Source organism: Gavialis gangeticus, unplaced genomic scaffold (genome assembly GCF_001723915.1).
Source record: "Gavialis gangeticus isolate Ggan-Ray unplaced genomic scaffold, GavGan_comp1, whole genome shotgun sequence".
NCBI classification, from domain to species: Eukaryota; Metazoa; Chordata; order Crocodylia; family Gavialidae; genus Gavialis; species Gavialis gangeticus.
In genome coordinates this window covers 98275137-98292244 of record NW_017728992.1, presented here as the reverse complement: position 1 = coordinate 98292244, position 17108 = coordinate 98275137, and the positions used below count along the sequence as shown (strand labels likewise).

At 43.1% G+C, this 17108-nt stretch overlaps 1 protein-coding gene across 1 annotated transcript in view; it reads right to left on the bottom strand.

The window, feature by feature from the left end:
• The window catches only part of YES1 (YES proto-oncogene 1, Src family tyrosine kinase), a 72273-nt gene that overhangs the window by 10353 nt on the left and 44812 nt on the right, over positions 1-17108 (bottom strand). The window contains exons 2-8 of the mRNA XM_019525937.1: positions 14763-15035; positions 8641-8740; positions 5696-5794; positions 2068-2171; positions 1756-1905; positions 1342-1497; positions 465-644 (exon numbers count right to left, since the gene is read on the bottom strand). Coding sequence (XP_019381482.1) covers positions 465-644; positions 1342-1497; positions 1756-1905; positions 2068-2171; positions 5696-5794; positions 8641-8740; positions 14763-15027 — 1054 coding nt within the window. The 5' untranslated portion in view covers positions 15028-15035. The remainder of the gene's footprint in view (positions 1-464; positions 645-1341; positions 1498-1755; positions 1906-2067; positions 2172-5695; positions 5795-8640; positions 8741-14762; positions 15036-17108) is intronic.

Genomic DNA, 17108 nt, shown 5'->3' with positions numbered 1-17108 from the left:
TGAAACGGTCTTGCAGTAGTTTATGACCGTTCGACCTCATCATCCCTTGGGGCGCTCTGGTGAACAAACGTTCCCCCAGATACTGGTGGTCACCCCGATAAACTTATAGGTGGCTATCAGATCACCCCAAAGCCTGCAGTTTTCCAGGCTAAAGAGCACCATGGCTCTCAGCCTGTCATCATAAGGTCTGTTTTCCTGACCTCTGATCATGCGCATGGCTCTTCTATATTTGTATATATAAATAGCATTTCACAGGTATAAACTTGCAACAAAGGAAAAATTCTCAGCAAAGATGATTACTTTCTAATCCATTAGATCTTAAGGGTCAGTTATGATTCATGTTACACTGGGTTTAAGCAAATCAATATTCAATTTTAGTTTAAAACAATACAATTTTCATCTTGTTACTGAGACTTTTAATAAACTTCTAAAATCTGCTGCTTTCCAGTTAACTGCTCACATACCTTTCGTCATGAATTCAGTAACTATGTAGATTGGTTCCTCAGAAACAACAGCATATAATGGAACAAGTTTATCATGTCGCAATTTCTTCATGATCTGAGCCTCCTGCAAGAAAGCTTCTGGCATCATTGTACCAGGTTTTAGTGTTTTGATTGCTACTTTTGTGGTTCCATTCCACGTTCCTAGGGAGACAAGTATAATATATTACCTGGACTGTACTTAACACATTTTCAATTGAAGCTGCTTCCTTTTTGCTTCAGTTTTATTATTTTATATAGATGAAGGAACTGTATTGATAATTAACTCTGAATTGAACTGTATATAGTATATACATTATGGAATAAATATACCAAAGGCATAATGTACTTAAGGGGCGTTTGAGAACAAGTTACAAAAGCAAAATTCAAGTGGTTTGCATTGTGACCTGAATCTCCAAGATAAATATTAACACATTTCTAACTTACATTTTACAGTATCTTCATTAGTCCTTTGAATGCTATATTTACTTGCCCCTTTTTTTAATGCATCTGTTTCCACTTTAACTTGTTATTGCCCCTTTTCCTCAAAACAAATTTCTGGCTGCCATACCTTCCTGTGAATTTTTCTTGAAGGCAGTTGTACTAGTTCTTATCTCCTCATCCAGGAATTATAGTTACAGACTAAATCTTTTCTTTCAGGGTGTGAATTCACATCTAAAAATTATGAGAGATTTTGCACTAAAAGCAGTATGCTTGAAAAATAATATTGCTGTAATTGGCAATTTAGCCTTCAGTTCTTTACCAAATTATCTTTTCAGACTTTGATATTTATCTATCTAAAATATAATTAAAAGGAATTTTTACAACATCAGAGGTGTGCAACAGAGGTGTTTACTCTTACCCATCCACACTTCACCAAAACATCCTTGGCCCAACTTAACTTCTAACCGTAAAGATTCTCTAGGAATTTCCCACGCATCTTTTGCTAGTCCCTGGGTTTGTGGTTTCACAGTTGGACACACAGTTGTTAGTTTATGACATAGTCCATCAGCATGTTCTGGAAAATGAGAAAAGGAAACTACTGAAGTTAAAGATGCACAGAACTATAACGAAGCCAAATAAAAAGCTAATAAAAAAATAATCATTCAGTTTCTTTTATGGCACAGCCCTGGACATCACTATTATATTTTTTTATTAAAAAGAATAAAACAGTATGCTTATAAAAAGCATCTCAGGTCATAATTACCACTTGCTGATTTTTTTCCCCCCTTTAGTAGCCATTAGACTAGTATTGAAGCCCGGGATTCAGACTTACCTCTGTAGTGTTTTACCAACTTCTGTAAAGACTCAAATTGTGCTCTAGTTGTGATGTAGTATCCACCATTGTCAAGTTTTCTGATTTTGTAGTGTTTCACATTATCGCCCCTGACCTCATCCCAATCACGTATAGAGAGGGAATAAGCACCTAACGAAGAGTTTAAATTCAGTATCTCTCCAAATATATACAAGTACATATTTGTGTATGCACACTTTTGTATGCCAAAAATTACATGCATGTGCGCGCGCACACAATAAAAATAACAATTAATATTTGCCTTAGAATAAAAGTCAACTTAAAGAAAAATACCTTTAGTGGTTTCACTCTCTCGTACTAAGAAAATGCCACGCTGGTTCCCAGGATTTAACAATAATCTCTCTGCATCTTTCCTCCCCATCTTACCAAAATACCATCTAGAAATTAAACGAAATATCTGTTGAGGTCAGTAACATACTAAAAATACTGCTTCAATAGGCTGCTTTAAATAGTACATACATTTTGTCTTTAAAAATGTTACCTAAAAATCCTAAGGGGCTTTTAAAAGCACTTACAACTAAATAGTCAGAAAGATCTCAAGATGTAGATACAATGCTGCTTTACTAGAATTACACACATGAAAATTTATAGTTCATGGCTTTCATACATACTGTTTCTGGTCAAGGTCAGAAAGAGCAAGGCTCAGCTCTAGTATTCATGTAAATATAGCGCACAAATTTAACGCTATCAACATTGTCTGGACTACTGCTATGAAACAGAAGGGATTAAAATAACTGACTATTTTTTGCAGCAAACACAGCTGAACACATTTTCATTCACTGCAAATGAATATTGACCTTACTATTATTTGAAAGGGACACTTAATGTAATTTCTAATATAGAAAGAGAGACCTCTATCTGCAAACAGTCGGTTCCAGGACATACTAACAGAATATAATAACAAACACAGCAACACCTCCCTTCTTTCCCCTGTCCCAACTTTTCTTAGGGTTAGAAGTTCAACAGCACTGGCTGGATCAGATGCACTTGAAACAGTAAAACACTGCAATGGCTCAGATGCCTTACCCTCTCCTCTAGCACTTCAGATAACTGAACAGGTGGAATAATTTAAGACACGTGTGAATGAGCAAGCACATTCACTTACATGCAGATGTAAAAACTATTCTGGTGTTAAACACTTTTTCCTTCCTCTACCAACTTGCCCATTTCTGTCCATATTATTTTTAAGAATAAGGACAAGCAAATCAGTGAGTTAAGAGGGCACAGGGGCATCCTGCACATGAGCTGCTCTATTGGTGCACCTTCCTCCTACCTACAGCAACTGAAAACTAAACTGCAGCAACTTACTTTCACTCACAGCTAAGCTACCACAGTTTAGATTCAGGCAGTTTCATGGAGCAGCTGATGGATAGCAAGTCCTCATCCACTTAACTCACCACAATTTCCTCCTGCATTGATACACTGACAAGGTTCCCTTACATTCCAAATCTCTGCACAGTTTTCAAAATATTGTGATTTCCCCTACACAAAATTCAGCCACAAAAACAATTTCTCTCCCCACTATCCTCTTCCAGAAAAAAATTCCAATAGTAGAAGCAGAATTAATATTGCCAGCTAAGGACTGAAAATCTACTACCTACAAACCATTCACTATCTGCAAACCAGCTGTAGGAACAAATACTTCTTACTGGTCCTAGCTGTTTCTAGTTAAGATGTTGTACCTCAAAGTCATAAAATAAATAAAATAACCCTCTTAGATCAATTTTTATGTCTAACATTTTAATGTGGAGCTTGGGCTTACAGTCCTGGCATTAAGAGAGGTTAGCTTTATAGATGGAGGAATATGAACACCAGTGCCAGAAATGTCTTTAAAACAGGGGTGCTCAACTTCCAACTTGTGGGCCAAATGTGGCTTGTGGAGCCAGAGCATATGGCTCATGGGACTCCCCATACATTGGTAAGTTTGGCCGTGGGGGAGTGGTGGCAATTAATATGACCACCCGCCCCCACTGCCAAATTCCCAAACTATGTGGTAAATTACAGCTAGGACTAGGCCCCTCTCCTCCATGTGGTTGGGTTGGGGTCAGGTCATGCACCCTTTCCCCTTAGAGCTGGGGCCACATCAAACCTCCTTCCCCCTGTGGAGCTCGATGGGACCCCATCATGCCTGCCCTGGGCACTGGGTCAGAACCATCAGCCAGACCCAGCCAATGGACAGACTGGACATTGCCAATCCAGCCTATTAGGCAAAAGGGTTGAGCACCGCTGTTCTAAAACATTGTTTTAACTTTTTTTCCAAATGGGGTTGGAGGGCACGGGTAAGTGGGAGGTTGTCTAAATGAGAGGAGAGGATTACATAGTGCAGTTCTTTTATTGGTGCTTCCTTGCATTAAACTGAAGAATTATAGAAAAGGAGGGCTGGAAGTGATCTCAGGAGGCCATCTAGTCCAACCTCCTGTCCTGCTTAAGGGAAGATCATCCTTACCGACCCATCCTACAGATGTGTTTATCTTAGCCCAGAGGTATCAAACATATAGCCCGCAGTGCTGTTGTGTACAGCCTGCTGAGCTACTGGTGGGCCACAGGAAACTGGGGGGCATAGCAAGCTGTGGCAGAATCCTAGGCCCTTGGGCCCTGGTAGATATGGCAATCTGGGGGGACTGAAGGGTGAGCAACAGGTAATACAGCCCAGCTGCCCTGTAGCTGCTTCATCTCTTACCACTGCCACACCTCCTCAGTTGCTGGCCTGGCTACTGCATATCCCATGCCAGAGCTAGAGCTGCCACAGTGACACTAGGTATGCAGCAGTAGCAGCAGCATCTTTGGCTCCAGCACACCACAGGGCATGCAACAGGAGCTGTGTCATGTGCCCCATGCCAGAGTCGCTGCCATCATGTGTCCTGAATCCAGCCTGTAAAGAAACCTGTGGTCTGGATCCAGTCTAGGGAGCAAGATGAGTGGGACAGCCCTGATTTAGCCTGTTCTTAAAACTGCATGAGGTATCCTTATCCATAATTACTAGGCACACTGCCTGAAAACATCAAGAATACCCTAACTTGCCATGGAAAACAGGGAGATGGAGGCATTATCAATGTCCTGATACTACCAGGACAGGAACCAGTCTGTTAACATAAAAAAAAATTCAAGGAAGAGGACCATAGACCTCCACTACAGGGGAAGGCAGAACCCCCCACAATCTATGCCCATCTGATCACAGGGGAAAAGTCCTTCCTGAGCGGTCTGACTATGAGCTATTTATTTATTTAAGTCCCACCAAAAGCATCCTCATACCTCAATCAAAATCTCCAGCTTTGGCAGCACCAGAACCCACTGCTTCTGAAGACAATAACAAAATACCTGACACCTGTAGCAACAGGAAGGTAAAAATCCTTCCCCAGCCAATGTGGCCACCAATAAAGTCTAGAGGCATGGAATAACCAAACATAATCCACTCTGCACTGCAATGCAGGAATTGCCAACACAATTCACATTGTGCACTCTAACTGGAGAGCCAGAATTCCCTCCTTTGTCATCCTATCCCCTCCATAAAGCTGGCTGTGGAGCTCTGCTTCACTCTAATTCTAGGCGCAATGAGGGGAAGCCTTTTTAGCAGCTGTAGCACAAATTAGGTCTGCACCACTGGCGTCACTCCAATCCGTTTCCCTTACCTGATCTGCTGCTCCGCTTTCTACTTCCTGTTCTGTGCTCCCTGCCTGAACTCCTTCTCTTTCTGCTCCCTGCCCTATCTGCCACTGTGTTGCCTGTCCTATCCCTGGTTTCCCATGTGCCACACACAGAGGCTGTCTGTGCCATCTGTGGCACACATGCCGCAGCCGGCCACCCCTGTTCTAGCGCATGTATGAGGGTCTCCTGGGCTTCCAATTGTTGCTAATTGTTCGATAATAAAATAGACTGACAAAAGACTTGAATAATGCCTTACTCTTCTGCTTGAATGGAGTCTGCAGGAGCTACATAATTGCTGGGGATGTAGCCAGTCTTTCCCGTAGCAATGGATCTTGCTTCCCACCAGTCTCCTTCCCTGAAATGCAACAGCAATTATCTTTAACACACATAAACAATACAACACCCTGTAAAAGATGCAAGAATCATCCATATATTTTAGTCAATACATTACTTCACATACATTCAGAATACATCATCCCAACTGTGTTGCTGCATATACAAGTACACTTTTCACTTCAACATAAGCTATGTGTACTTTTCTATTTTAAAAACTGAAATGAAATGAAGAAGTGTATGAGGGGAAGGTATTTATACCTTCAAATACAAGAGAGGAAGAAACTATGTAAGAAATATAAATAGACAAGAAGTAATAACAGACAAAACAGAAAAGAATTTGCTTTAGACAGAATTTTCAAAAGTCTTCTCACTTCCACATACACTTTAGACAAATATTGTCTAAAGTTGTTGACAATTTGGACAACATGACTGCTTCATTATAAAAGATTAAAGAAAATTAACTGCCAACTTCATCTGGTGAACAAAGAGCAGCTAAAAAGGGAGATGATCTAAGGTTTGCTTTTGGTGAGGAAGGAGCAAGGAGTCCTTCTTCCTTGGAAGACACTGAATTTTCCTGCTGTTGGTTTACAGTTTGGTAGTCTGGGTGATATTATTTTAAACTGGGTTTTGATGAACAATACAGACCATTACAGAGGAGCTGTTCAGAAAAAACAGCTTTGGATCAAGTGATCACAAATTGATTCAATGTTAATTACACTAAACACTTGTGTGTCCATGCCTTAAGACAGGGGCATCAAACATACAGCATGTGAACCAAATCTGGCCTGCAAAGCCTCCTACCCAAGCTCCTGGGCTCACTATCACTGCTCTACTCAGGCTTAAGTGGAAGACTGCAACAGCAAAGAGCAACTAAGGGGTTTAATTCATTTCAGAAGGGAAAAATCTGAAAAATTAAGGGTATGGACGTATATGTTTGGAGCCACTTTAAAGGACAGCAGCTGTTTTTAGGGGTGCACCAATAAATATTTTCTTGGTTGATACCGATTGATAATTATTAACCAGCCATACCGGCCACTACCGATCCAATAACTGATTTACAGGAATGCAGCTGGGCAGCATGGAGAGCAGTGACCTGCAGGTTCAAGTCTGTGGAGGGGGAAGAGGCACGGGGGAAGGAAGGGTTCAGGGTGGCAGACTGACGCCCCACCAGTGAGGGAGAGAGTGGGGCTGGGGGCGCTGCCCTGCCAGGGCAGTGAATGGGACCTGGGACTGGGGTGAGGAGTGGGACAGAGTTGTGGGCAGCTTGTCCAGGGGATCAGCATCTTGGTGCTTAAAAATGGTGGCAGGGGCGCTGGAACTAAAACTCATCAAATGAGCTTTAGTTCAAAGTGCTGCTGATGCCATTTTTAAGCACAGGGATGCTTTTAACTGGACTGGAGCCGAGCAGGGCAAGAGTGGATGTGGGCTGCCCACTGCAGGCTCAGGGCTCTCCGCTCTGCTGCTTTTGCCCCAGGAGCTCCATGTCAGCCATGCGTCCCCTGCCCACCCAGCAGCATGAGACACAACTCACTGCCCCCAATGCTGCCATGGGATGGCATGGGTCTCCTGGGTTAAGGCAGCAGAACGAGGAGCCCTGACCCTGCAGCAGGCAGCCCACATCTACCCCACACACAAATCTGGGGGGGCCCATGCCACCCCCCAGGGAGTGGCATGCAGCAGCAGGGAGCTACCCTTCCCACCCCCTCTCTCTCCCATCCCTCCCCCATGTCCCCAGGACAATCTGTCTGGCTCCCAGCCCCAGGTCCCATTCACTGCCCAGGCTGGGCAGCACCCCCAGCCACAGCCACTGCCCCTGCCCCACTCCTCCTTCACCATGGGGGCCTCAATCTATTCCCCCCACATGCCCCCCTTCCCCTCCAAAGACTTACCCAAGGGACACTGCTCTCCATGCTGCCTGGCCGCATTCCTGGCTGTGTTCATGCATGCAGCATCCAGAGGCCCCACCCAGAAGGTATAATTAATTATATTTATTGGTGACATTATCTGCTACACTGGCCAAAAAAAGACAGTACCAGATAAAGTTAATTTTCTTTTTATTTGTGCCAATCCAATATGGCACAGAGCTAGAGGTGCACCTTTAGTGGCTTTATTTCAATTGTTACATGTGGGCAAGCTGGGAACAATATAAAAGCAGCAAAATAGCTCCAATTTTAACAATAGCCTGTCCACATGTAACAGCTGCTGCCTTTTTGGAACTGCTCCAAATGCTTGTGTGTCCATACCCTAAGACAGGGGTGTCAAACATACAGTGTGTGGGCCAAATCCGGCCTGCAAAGCCTCCTACCCAAGCTCCTGGGCTACCAGCAAACTAACAAGTTGGGGGAGAAGGGGTGTGGCCTGCAATAGAATCTAGGGCCCTTGAACAGTGAGCTTGGTTCAATTTTCCTGCTGATGGTTTGTAGTCTGGGGGTATGGGTGACACTATTTTACATTGGGTTTTGACAAGCAATGAGGACAATTACAGAGGGGCTGGTCAGAAAGAATAAGTGATCACAAACTGATTCAAAATGAGCTCCTCTGGACTCAAGCCTGGATGAAGCAATAGCAATAAGTGGATAAATGCTCCAAACAGATATTTCAGGTTTTTAAGCACAAAAAACTTACCAAGAATGAAAAAAAGAAAGTGATCAACAGAGAACAGCTATACCTTGTAGTTCAGAAAAACAGAGGATTGAGAACAGCCCAAAGTTGAAAGGACAAGGCCTTATTAAAAAAGTAAGGTTTTTCATTATAAACAAAAACTGAACAAAAGAAGTAGGGCTGTTTTGAAAAGAAAACATTTGAAACTTGTGTGAAAGCATTTATTTCCCACATTACATTAAGCCTCTGGCAAAGTATACTTACGTATTGTTTATTATCTGGAACCGTTCACCCTTCTTAAATGAAAGGTCATCTGTAGTTCTAGCTTCATAATCATATAAGGCCACAAAAACAGTTACGCCACCTTATGAAAAAAAAGGCACAGTATGTAGCAATAGTACCATTAGTGCTACCAGCACATAATAATACTGGTAATATTAGTTTTAAAAAAGCAGTCCACAACAGCAGTTAATCAATTTTGCTTTGACAGCAAACTAAGATTCTTTACAATTTAGATCCCGTCTAGTTGCAAAAGGTGACTCAATAATTGGCTAACTTGTTTTCACTGAGATGGAATTATATATACAGGTACTCCTCATTTAACGTTGTCCCGGTTAATGTTGTTTTCTTATTACATCGCTGGTCTATTAGAACACATACTCGGTTAAAGTTGTGCAATGTTTAGTTATAACACTGCAGGGAGCTGGAAGGCAGGCAGAGAGACAGGGTGCCACATGAGCAGCTCCAGCAGGTAAGTGGGAGGGGGGGGGTGGAAAATGGGGATTGAGGCCCCTGTAGGGAGGGAGCTGGGCAGGGCTGGGGCTGCTGCCCAGCCAGGTGGGGCTTGGGACCTGGGGCTGCAATGCACAGCTGCAGGGCCCCAGTGGGGAGCAGGACGGGGCCACAAGTGGCTTGTCTGGGGGAGGGGGAGGACCCATGCCCCTAGATCTGTGTACGGGGCAGGCTGCAGGCGCAACCTCCCACCCTGCTTCCCTGCCCCAGGCAGGCATGACTCGGCACACCTGGGGACAGCGGGGCTGTGAAGGGATCTCCTTGCTGATGCCCTGGAGACGCGCCCCTTGCACCTGCTGCTGCTTTGAGGGGTGCAGCCCACACCACTGCCTTCACTGCAACCTCAAAGCAGCGGCAGGTGCAGGGGATGCATCACCAGGGCAGCTCACAGTGGCAAGGAGATCCCTGTGTGGCTCTGCTGTCCCCAGCCATGCTGGGTCACACCTGCAGGGCTGAGGAGGTCCTGGGGCAGGGAAGCAGAGTGGGAGCCCACACCTGCAGCCTGCGCCTGCCCCATGTACAGATCTGGGGGGCGAGGATCCCTCCAGGATTGTGTATGGCAGCAGGGAGCCACTCCACCTGAGGCCGCAACACAGGGGAGCAGGGGCGAGGAGCTGCAGACCTGGGTATATAATGTCTTTTGTCTGGCAAAAAAAAATTTCCTAAAACCTAACCACCCCCCCCAGCTTTACATTAATTCTTATAGGGAAACTGGATTTGCTTATCATTGTTTCACTTAAAGTCACATTTTTCAAGAACCTTGCTTAACGACGTTAAGCAAGAAGTAGCTGTCAAAGAGTCCCCAAATAAAGTGGGATATCAACAACCTCTATCCCAAACTCTACAATTTCAGCATAACAGTTCAGTAAAGAATTAACATTGGTCTGAGCAGGCACAGGACAGAGGCCCTGTATCTGACCATTCTTGGCATATGCAAACTGTTTGTTTCTTTAAATGTATTTAAAGGTATTATTTTTAAAAACTTCATAGAAGAAAACAGTCACATTGTTTAAACTTGCAACCACAGATTTGAAGTTTATATACCAGTTTTTTTGCAAAGCATTCCCACAAGTTAGTTCTCTACTTTTTGGAACCAGATATCAAGATCTATGCAATATATTTTCTTTTATCTTAAAAAGAAAAGAGGGGAAGGATTAATCCTAATTCCGCTCAATCTGCTAACCATAACATACAAGGAAAGGAACTTGTATTTTAAGAAGATGCACAGCTGCATCATTCTAGGGTCAGCGCTGAGATTCTTCACTGGACAAGTGTGCATACTGTGCCAATCCTTTTGTCATTTGCTTCCCCAAGCCCTTCTGGCTAGTTGCCCCAGGCCAGAGACCATTACTGGGTGTATTCCTCGAGTGAGGTACAAGGGCAGGGCAGCTCTAGTACAATGGTAATATTTGGCCCTCAGAGTTAGCACATATAGCTTAGCTAAACAATGATACAGGAAGGATGTGTTAACAGGCTTCAAATAGTTGAAAAATATAAGCACTCAGTAGGAATAAAGGAATATATTTATTAAACTGGATGAAGTTAAAAACAGAAAAATACAGATTAAAGAGGGATTTGCTGGGATCTACTAGGCTGTAGAATAGTTTCAAGGGAACAGTGTGGGGAGATTGGAAGGCCCACTACCTAGCACATTTAAATCTAAGGTAGTTTAAACAGTATAAAATACATAAAGAGGGACTGTGTAATTCAATAGGTCTTCTCCATCTCAAATTTCTCCAATGTTGTCATTCAATTATTGGGATACTTTGGTGAGAGATCAAAGTTGCTAGGCAATCTTCAGCTGACTTAATTGAAGACTTGTTCTTCAATTCTTCTCAAGACCATATGAAGTCAGCACTAGTAGAAAGAAGCCACGCTATTTAAATTTATAGTTGATTTGAAAGGATTTAAAAATCCTTCTTTCCATCATAAAGAATTCAGAAAGGAGCTCTCAAAGAACAAAAATAACCTCTCTTTCTGTTCAGGAACTCTCACATATTCCCAAAAAACAGCGAATGGTATCTTCAGATAGAACACGGACAACAAATTCTTTAACAAAATACAGGCTGTAAAACAATTTCTTAAACCAGAAGTAGCAAACTCATCTGGCCCCGCAGGCCACATGAACAGCACAGGGCCAGTCCATAGGCTAACAGATTTCCCCCCACCCTGCATATGCCTGAACCAGCGTATGCAGCATCTGCCAGCCCGGTCCAGAATGCCAGCCCCAGCAGGTACCATGCACCTCCCAGGCACTGAATTCGAGTTAATGGGAAAGCACTGGGGATGGGATTATGGGGCTTTGAAGGCTGGATCTGACCCACAGGCTGTATATTTGACACCTCTGTCCTAAATTATGCAGTGAAGTACAACAGTTAAGCCCAAACTATCACACACCTTGGCGAAGAACTCAGCTGTTACTTGACTTATCTCTTCAATAGGTATTTGTCTAAAACAGTGATTCTTAACCAGGATGCCACAAAAACTGGAGTGCCATAACATCCTTTTAAGGGCAATGTAGGGTGCTGCTCAATATTGCACACCTAACCATGCTAAATGTGGAATCCATAGTGTCAAAAGCATTCTGACCTGGGTGTCTTTGTAACAGAAAAACTGTTCTATTATTTTCCTGTAGTCAAAAAAACAAAAACAAAAAGGAAAAGCTCAAAACTGACATTTTCTGAGGAGTCGCTTGAGTCCAATGAGATTGATAAATCACACGTATAAGGTAATCTGAGACTGATTTACGACCTAGTGGTGCAGGGGTTGGCAACCTTTTTGCCACTGCAAGTCAGTGCTTATAACTTAGCCTCTGCTGCAGGTGCAGGCCCACACTCCTTGGAGAGGTGCAGATGCTGGAAGGAGACCAGACAAAGGCAGATGCTAGGACCCTGGGGATACCTTCTCTGCGGCAGGAGAATAAACTGAACACAGCAGGTGCTAGGACGCTGGGGACACTTGTACCTGGAACATGCTGTTGTCTGGCTTTGTACAGACATTCAGTTTCTCCTGAGAGGGATGATGCTTTCCCAGGAGAAACCCTGAATATTCTGGCTTTTTCCCCCAAAGTAAAAATGGCTAGGAGAAAAAATAACCTAAGAACAATCAAGTTTAAATCACTCCCAGGAGAATTTCTCCTGGGAAAGAAAATATCTTAACATGCTATGGCTTCTCTCAGAAGACAGCACAGTTCTCCAGCATCCCCTTCCTTGACAGAGACAATGCATTACTCATTGGACTCCAGTGCTCCAGCAGAGAGCAGAACATACTCCCTTCACTGTGCTGCAGGGAAACATAAGCTGACCATGGGCAGTCTGTGTCAGCCAATCTGGGCTGCCCTATGCCTTGCTGCTATTTGTCACCAAATAGACCATGGAAGCTAGCAGAGCACACCGAGTTGTGTGCACAGGACCCCCGCCTGGCTGCAGTGTCAGCACTGCAAGCTCTGTGCTCTTCAGGACCTCAGATTTTGAATGTCTGTACACTCAGCTCTGGTAAGATTTTCTACCAAATGAACAAACCTGGGAGAATTCTCAAATTACATGACTCTGTATACAGCCTCTTCTATCTAAATCCTGGTTTCTTTCTGATTGGAGCTGATCAGAAAATTGATTTTTGGATATATATAGCAATTTTATCAAGAGCAAACAAAAACATGTTTTGATGTGTTCAAAATTAAATTAATATGATTTCCTCCAAAAAACTGCTTAATCAAAACAAAGTTTTGTGATAGAAAGCTGCTCTGACAATTTTTTTTCTGACCAACTCTATCACTGAAGTCTTTTCCCTTAAAACTCTGAAGAAACTGCTTGTTCTCTCCTTTATCATCTAAAAGAGTGTCTGTGAATTTGTTTGCAAAGGGAACTGGAAAGAACTGGGAGGGGGTTATACTGATTGAAGTGGAAAGCAGATACCAGCTCAGAAATTCTGCTTGACACATCTGCCTATAACATTCTTTTTCCTTGCTAGCTAGAGGGCTATGGGATGGGATCCAACGTTTTAGGCACCATAGCCACAGAAAGGTAAATGACTAACTCTGTGCACTCTGTAAATGGCTGTGGTGGTGTCACTTATGAACTGTATCACTCGATGAGAGGAGCAAAGCCTTGAGGGCTGAACATACTGCTAGAGATTTGACTGCCAAGAGAACTTCATTTGATATTCTTCAGCAAATATCTTACTTGCTGAAAACTAGGTTGGGGGTGGCAGGTGGAGAGGGGTAGGGGGCATATGCAACAGAACTTGCCTGGTGGTGCAGTGCAGATGCTGGCTGCTCCCCTCCCCATCCAGCCCATGGTTGCTCCCTTGGCACGCCACATGGGGCCAAGCCCTGCCTGGGGCAGCCTGTACCATGCTCATGCTCACACCCACCAATGGCACCACCCCAGCTCCAGCCAGCACACAGCTTTGTGGCAGGGCTGTTCCCACTGCTGCTGCAGCTGCCTGGGTACTGCTCAGCTTCCCCCGCCTCCAGTGTCTCATCCTCCTCTTGCCCCTGCTGTGATGTCCAGGCAGCAGGTAATGCGAAGAAGTGGTGGAAGCTGGGGGGGGGACTTACGCTGGACACCACATGCCCAGCCAGGTGGGAGGGGGAAAATCTGCAGCCAGGTGGCTCCTGCCCCAGAAGCTGAGTGGGTGAAAGGTGATTGGGATATGGAGCTGGAGCCTCACATGCTGGGTCAAGAGCTCCCTGAGCAGTGCAGCAGGGGGATGAGTCACTGGAGGCAGGGGAAGCTGAGCAGTACTCGGGTGGCTTCAGCAGTAGTGGGAGCAGCCCCGCCAGGAAGCTGTGCACATTAGCAAGGGCCAGGGCAATATCTCTGGCAGACATGGGGCGGGCTGCCCTGAGTGGGAAGGGGCAAGGCTTGGCCCCATGTGGAGTACCACAGGCCTTATTTTGCCACCCCTGCCCTAGCCATGATCACAAACTGAGAAATCAGATACAGCAAAGGATCAAGGAGCATCCCAAAACTGCAAAGCTGAGTGACAAGGGGAGTCCTTATCACCCTTCAAGTCATGAGGTCTGCTAACCACCATCACTGCTATCCTGTCTGGATTCAACTTCAATTAGTTCACCTCCATCAGAGGATGGTGATGCAAGAGAAGAGGATGGTGATGGATTAAACCATCTCACGTCTATTATAGCTCTCTTTGCAGGCATCTTTAGAACAGGACTTGGCAACCTATGATTCATAGGCATAACATGGCCTGCAGAACTATTTAATCCATCCTATGGGCATGGGACTTTGGTAGCATTTGGTGGCAGGTTTTTTGGCATTAGCTGCTTTCCCTGTACTGCTACAGGAAGAAGCAGAAGTGGCAACGGCTGGGTCCTAGCAGCTGTCTGCCCACTCCCCCCCAACTCAAGCTGAATCACTCCAGCCTACAGCCTAAAAAGGCTGCTGACAGCTGCTTTGGAGTAACATGCACTAGTAGGCAAGAGCTGAATTACTGATCAGAAAAAGTAGAAGCCTTCAGAAAAAAATATTTATTTTTTACCTCACACTTCCTACCTACGTGGTATAACATTATAATATTCTATATGTAAAGTTGTCAAATGTACAGGTTAAACTTCTATTTTAAACAAAAATTACCTGTTAAACTACTAGGATATGGACTTGGCACAGCTGAAAATGAAGATGATGCTCCTCCAAAGGGCGTCATCCCCGATGGTCCTCCAAATGGAGTCACAGAATGACTATTAAAATTAACTGATGGTCCCTTTATTGACGGTGATTGTGCTGTTTGTGTGGAATCTGATCCATAATGGCTGACATGGGAACTAACAGGTTCTGGAGTGTTTTCAGTTCTATATTTCATTGTCGGACCTTTGTCTTCTTTGCTTTTGATGCACCCCATGGTTGCTTCTGTAGCGGAGAGAAGGGAGAAAAAGTTCATTTTATTTTGTCTTCTTATAGTTTATGTAGAAGTATAATTATCAATAAGTATTTATTGCTACTTCAGAAAAAAAGAACAAAGCTAGTAGCATTTATAACTAGAGAAACTTCTGGCTTTTCAACAGATAAATGCTGGAAACTTAAATTATGCTGGTTTTACACGCGGACTATACCTTTCTAACAAAAGTGTTCTGGAAAGAAACAGGAAGAATATGCAAATTTTTCCTCAGGTTTACACAAATTAATTTCACATCTGAATTATTCTTCTAAATAATCTGGCAGTCAATAAAATTTAACTAAATGTACAAGCAATTGAAATGTGTTTAAGAGTATACAATTCATAATTAAATGTGTGACTTTCACTTCCATCTGAATTAAATCTAAGAGGTGAGCAGAACTGGAAAAAATGAGAATTAGAGATGTATAAGAATAACTAGACAATCTATAGTAGATGGGGAGGCAGGTTGGATATAGACTGCTTGGGGTTAGCAACAAATTCATTTTATAAGCAGACCTCCACAATGGGAACAAAGACAGCTTTTCCAGACAAACATCAAAGATGCTATGAAACATGGAACACTGATCTGACATGACAATCTTTTTGTTCGTAAAAACTGTCACTTAGCTTCAAAACTGAAAATCTCCATTATTGTGTGAAATAATTAGCTGGTCCACATCACTGAGAAATTCAATTTGTTGACAAAATGGTTTTAACAGCAGAAGCTTGGAAACATTTACTGAAAACATGGCCTCTTTTCATTACCTATTATTCTAATCTCAGGCATCTTTCTTTTAGAATAGATAAAAGAATTAAGGCTGTCAGTACAGGAATTCTTTCCCCAATATTTTCCCTATCCATTTATTCTAATTTTCAATGATCTCTGCACTCACTACCTGTAAGTATTTAAACTGAAGTTTCAATCATTGTCCTAACCTACTCAGTTAAATCCTTATTTTTCCTCAAATTTCATTTCATCTACACATCAGACAATATTGAAAAGATACCTCAGTTTCTGTAAGAAAGTGGACCCAAATCCAACTCCATCTTTAGACAGGTAAATAATATTTAGGCAGATAACTAACATGCAAGTAACGTGTCAGGCCACTTGCACAGATTTTGGATTCTAATTCCCTTAGGAAGTCTCGTATCTGCTTAACTAGGTGGGGGGCAGGGGAGAAGAGCTTCTTGTCTTTTAGGACACTGGGGGTTTGAACCTGTACCTCATACTTCTCAGAGGATCCTAATAACCTAACCACGGGGAAAACAGAGGTAAGGGGGCCCTACACTCCATGTGCGGAAGCTGGCCCAGTAGGCAGCAAAAAGAAAAAGATAAAGTAGGGCCAGAAGGAAAGGAAGCCAAGGGAACAAGATTCTGAGACTCATGGAGTTCTGGGTTAGGATAGTTTAAGCAGGGGGCTGAATTAGATGACATCTTAAGACCCCTTCCCAGCCTACAGTTGTATAATTCTGCCCCTACTGCTGTTTATCAATTTTATCTAGAAATGCCACTGAATAGTTAGGCTGCTTACCCACTTAAAGGGGAGTTACATTTGAACCTGAGTCTTGGGCCTGGGAAAAGGAAAGCAAACATATTAGTGGAGGCATCACACACAATTACATTCTCCTGTACATCATGATAAGAATACTTGTCATATCTCTTCAGTCCCTAGCACTGGTTCACTTATCATACCAAGGGTACCTCTCTTATAGTTGAATTGTTGCAAGCTACAAATCTGGTTCACAAATTTTGTAGGGAAGGACAAAACTGAAATGAAGAACAACAATTCAGTGAAATTTTATTACTGTTATTATTGTTCCTAATAGGACTAGCTATATTTAAATGCTACCAAAGAAAGTAAGTCAAGGATCAAATAAAAGCACAACTTAAAGAAAAGTTACATTCATTAACTGTTTAAAATACCTTACAAAAGAAACATGAAAACATAGCTCTGGACAGCTTCTAATTGTTTGTTCCTGGATTGAATTTAATCCAGGAACAAACACCTATTTTTATTTTTTCCATGGCTTCAGTAGGATCTGAA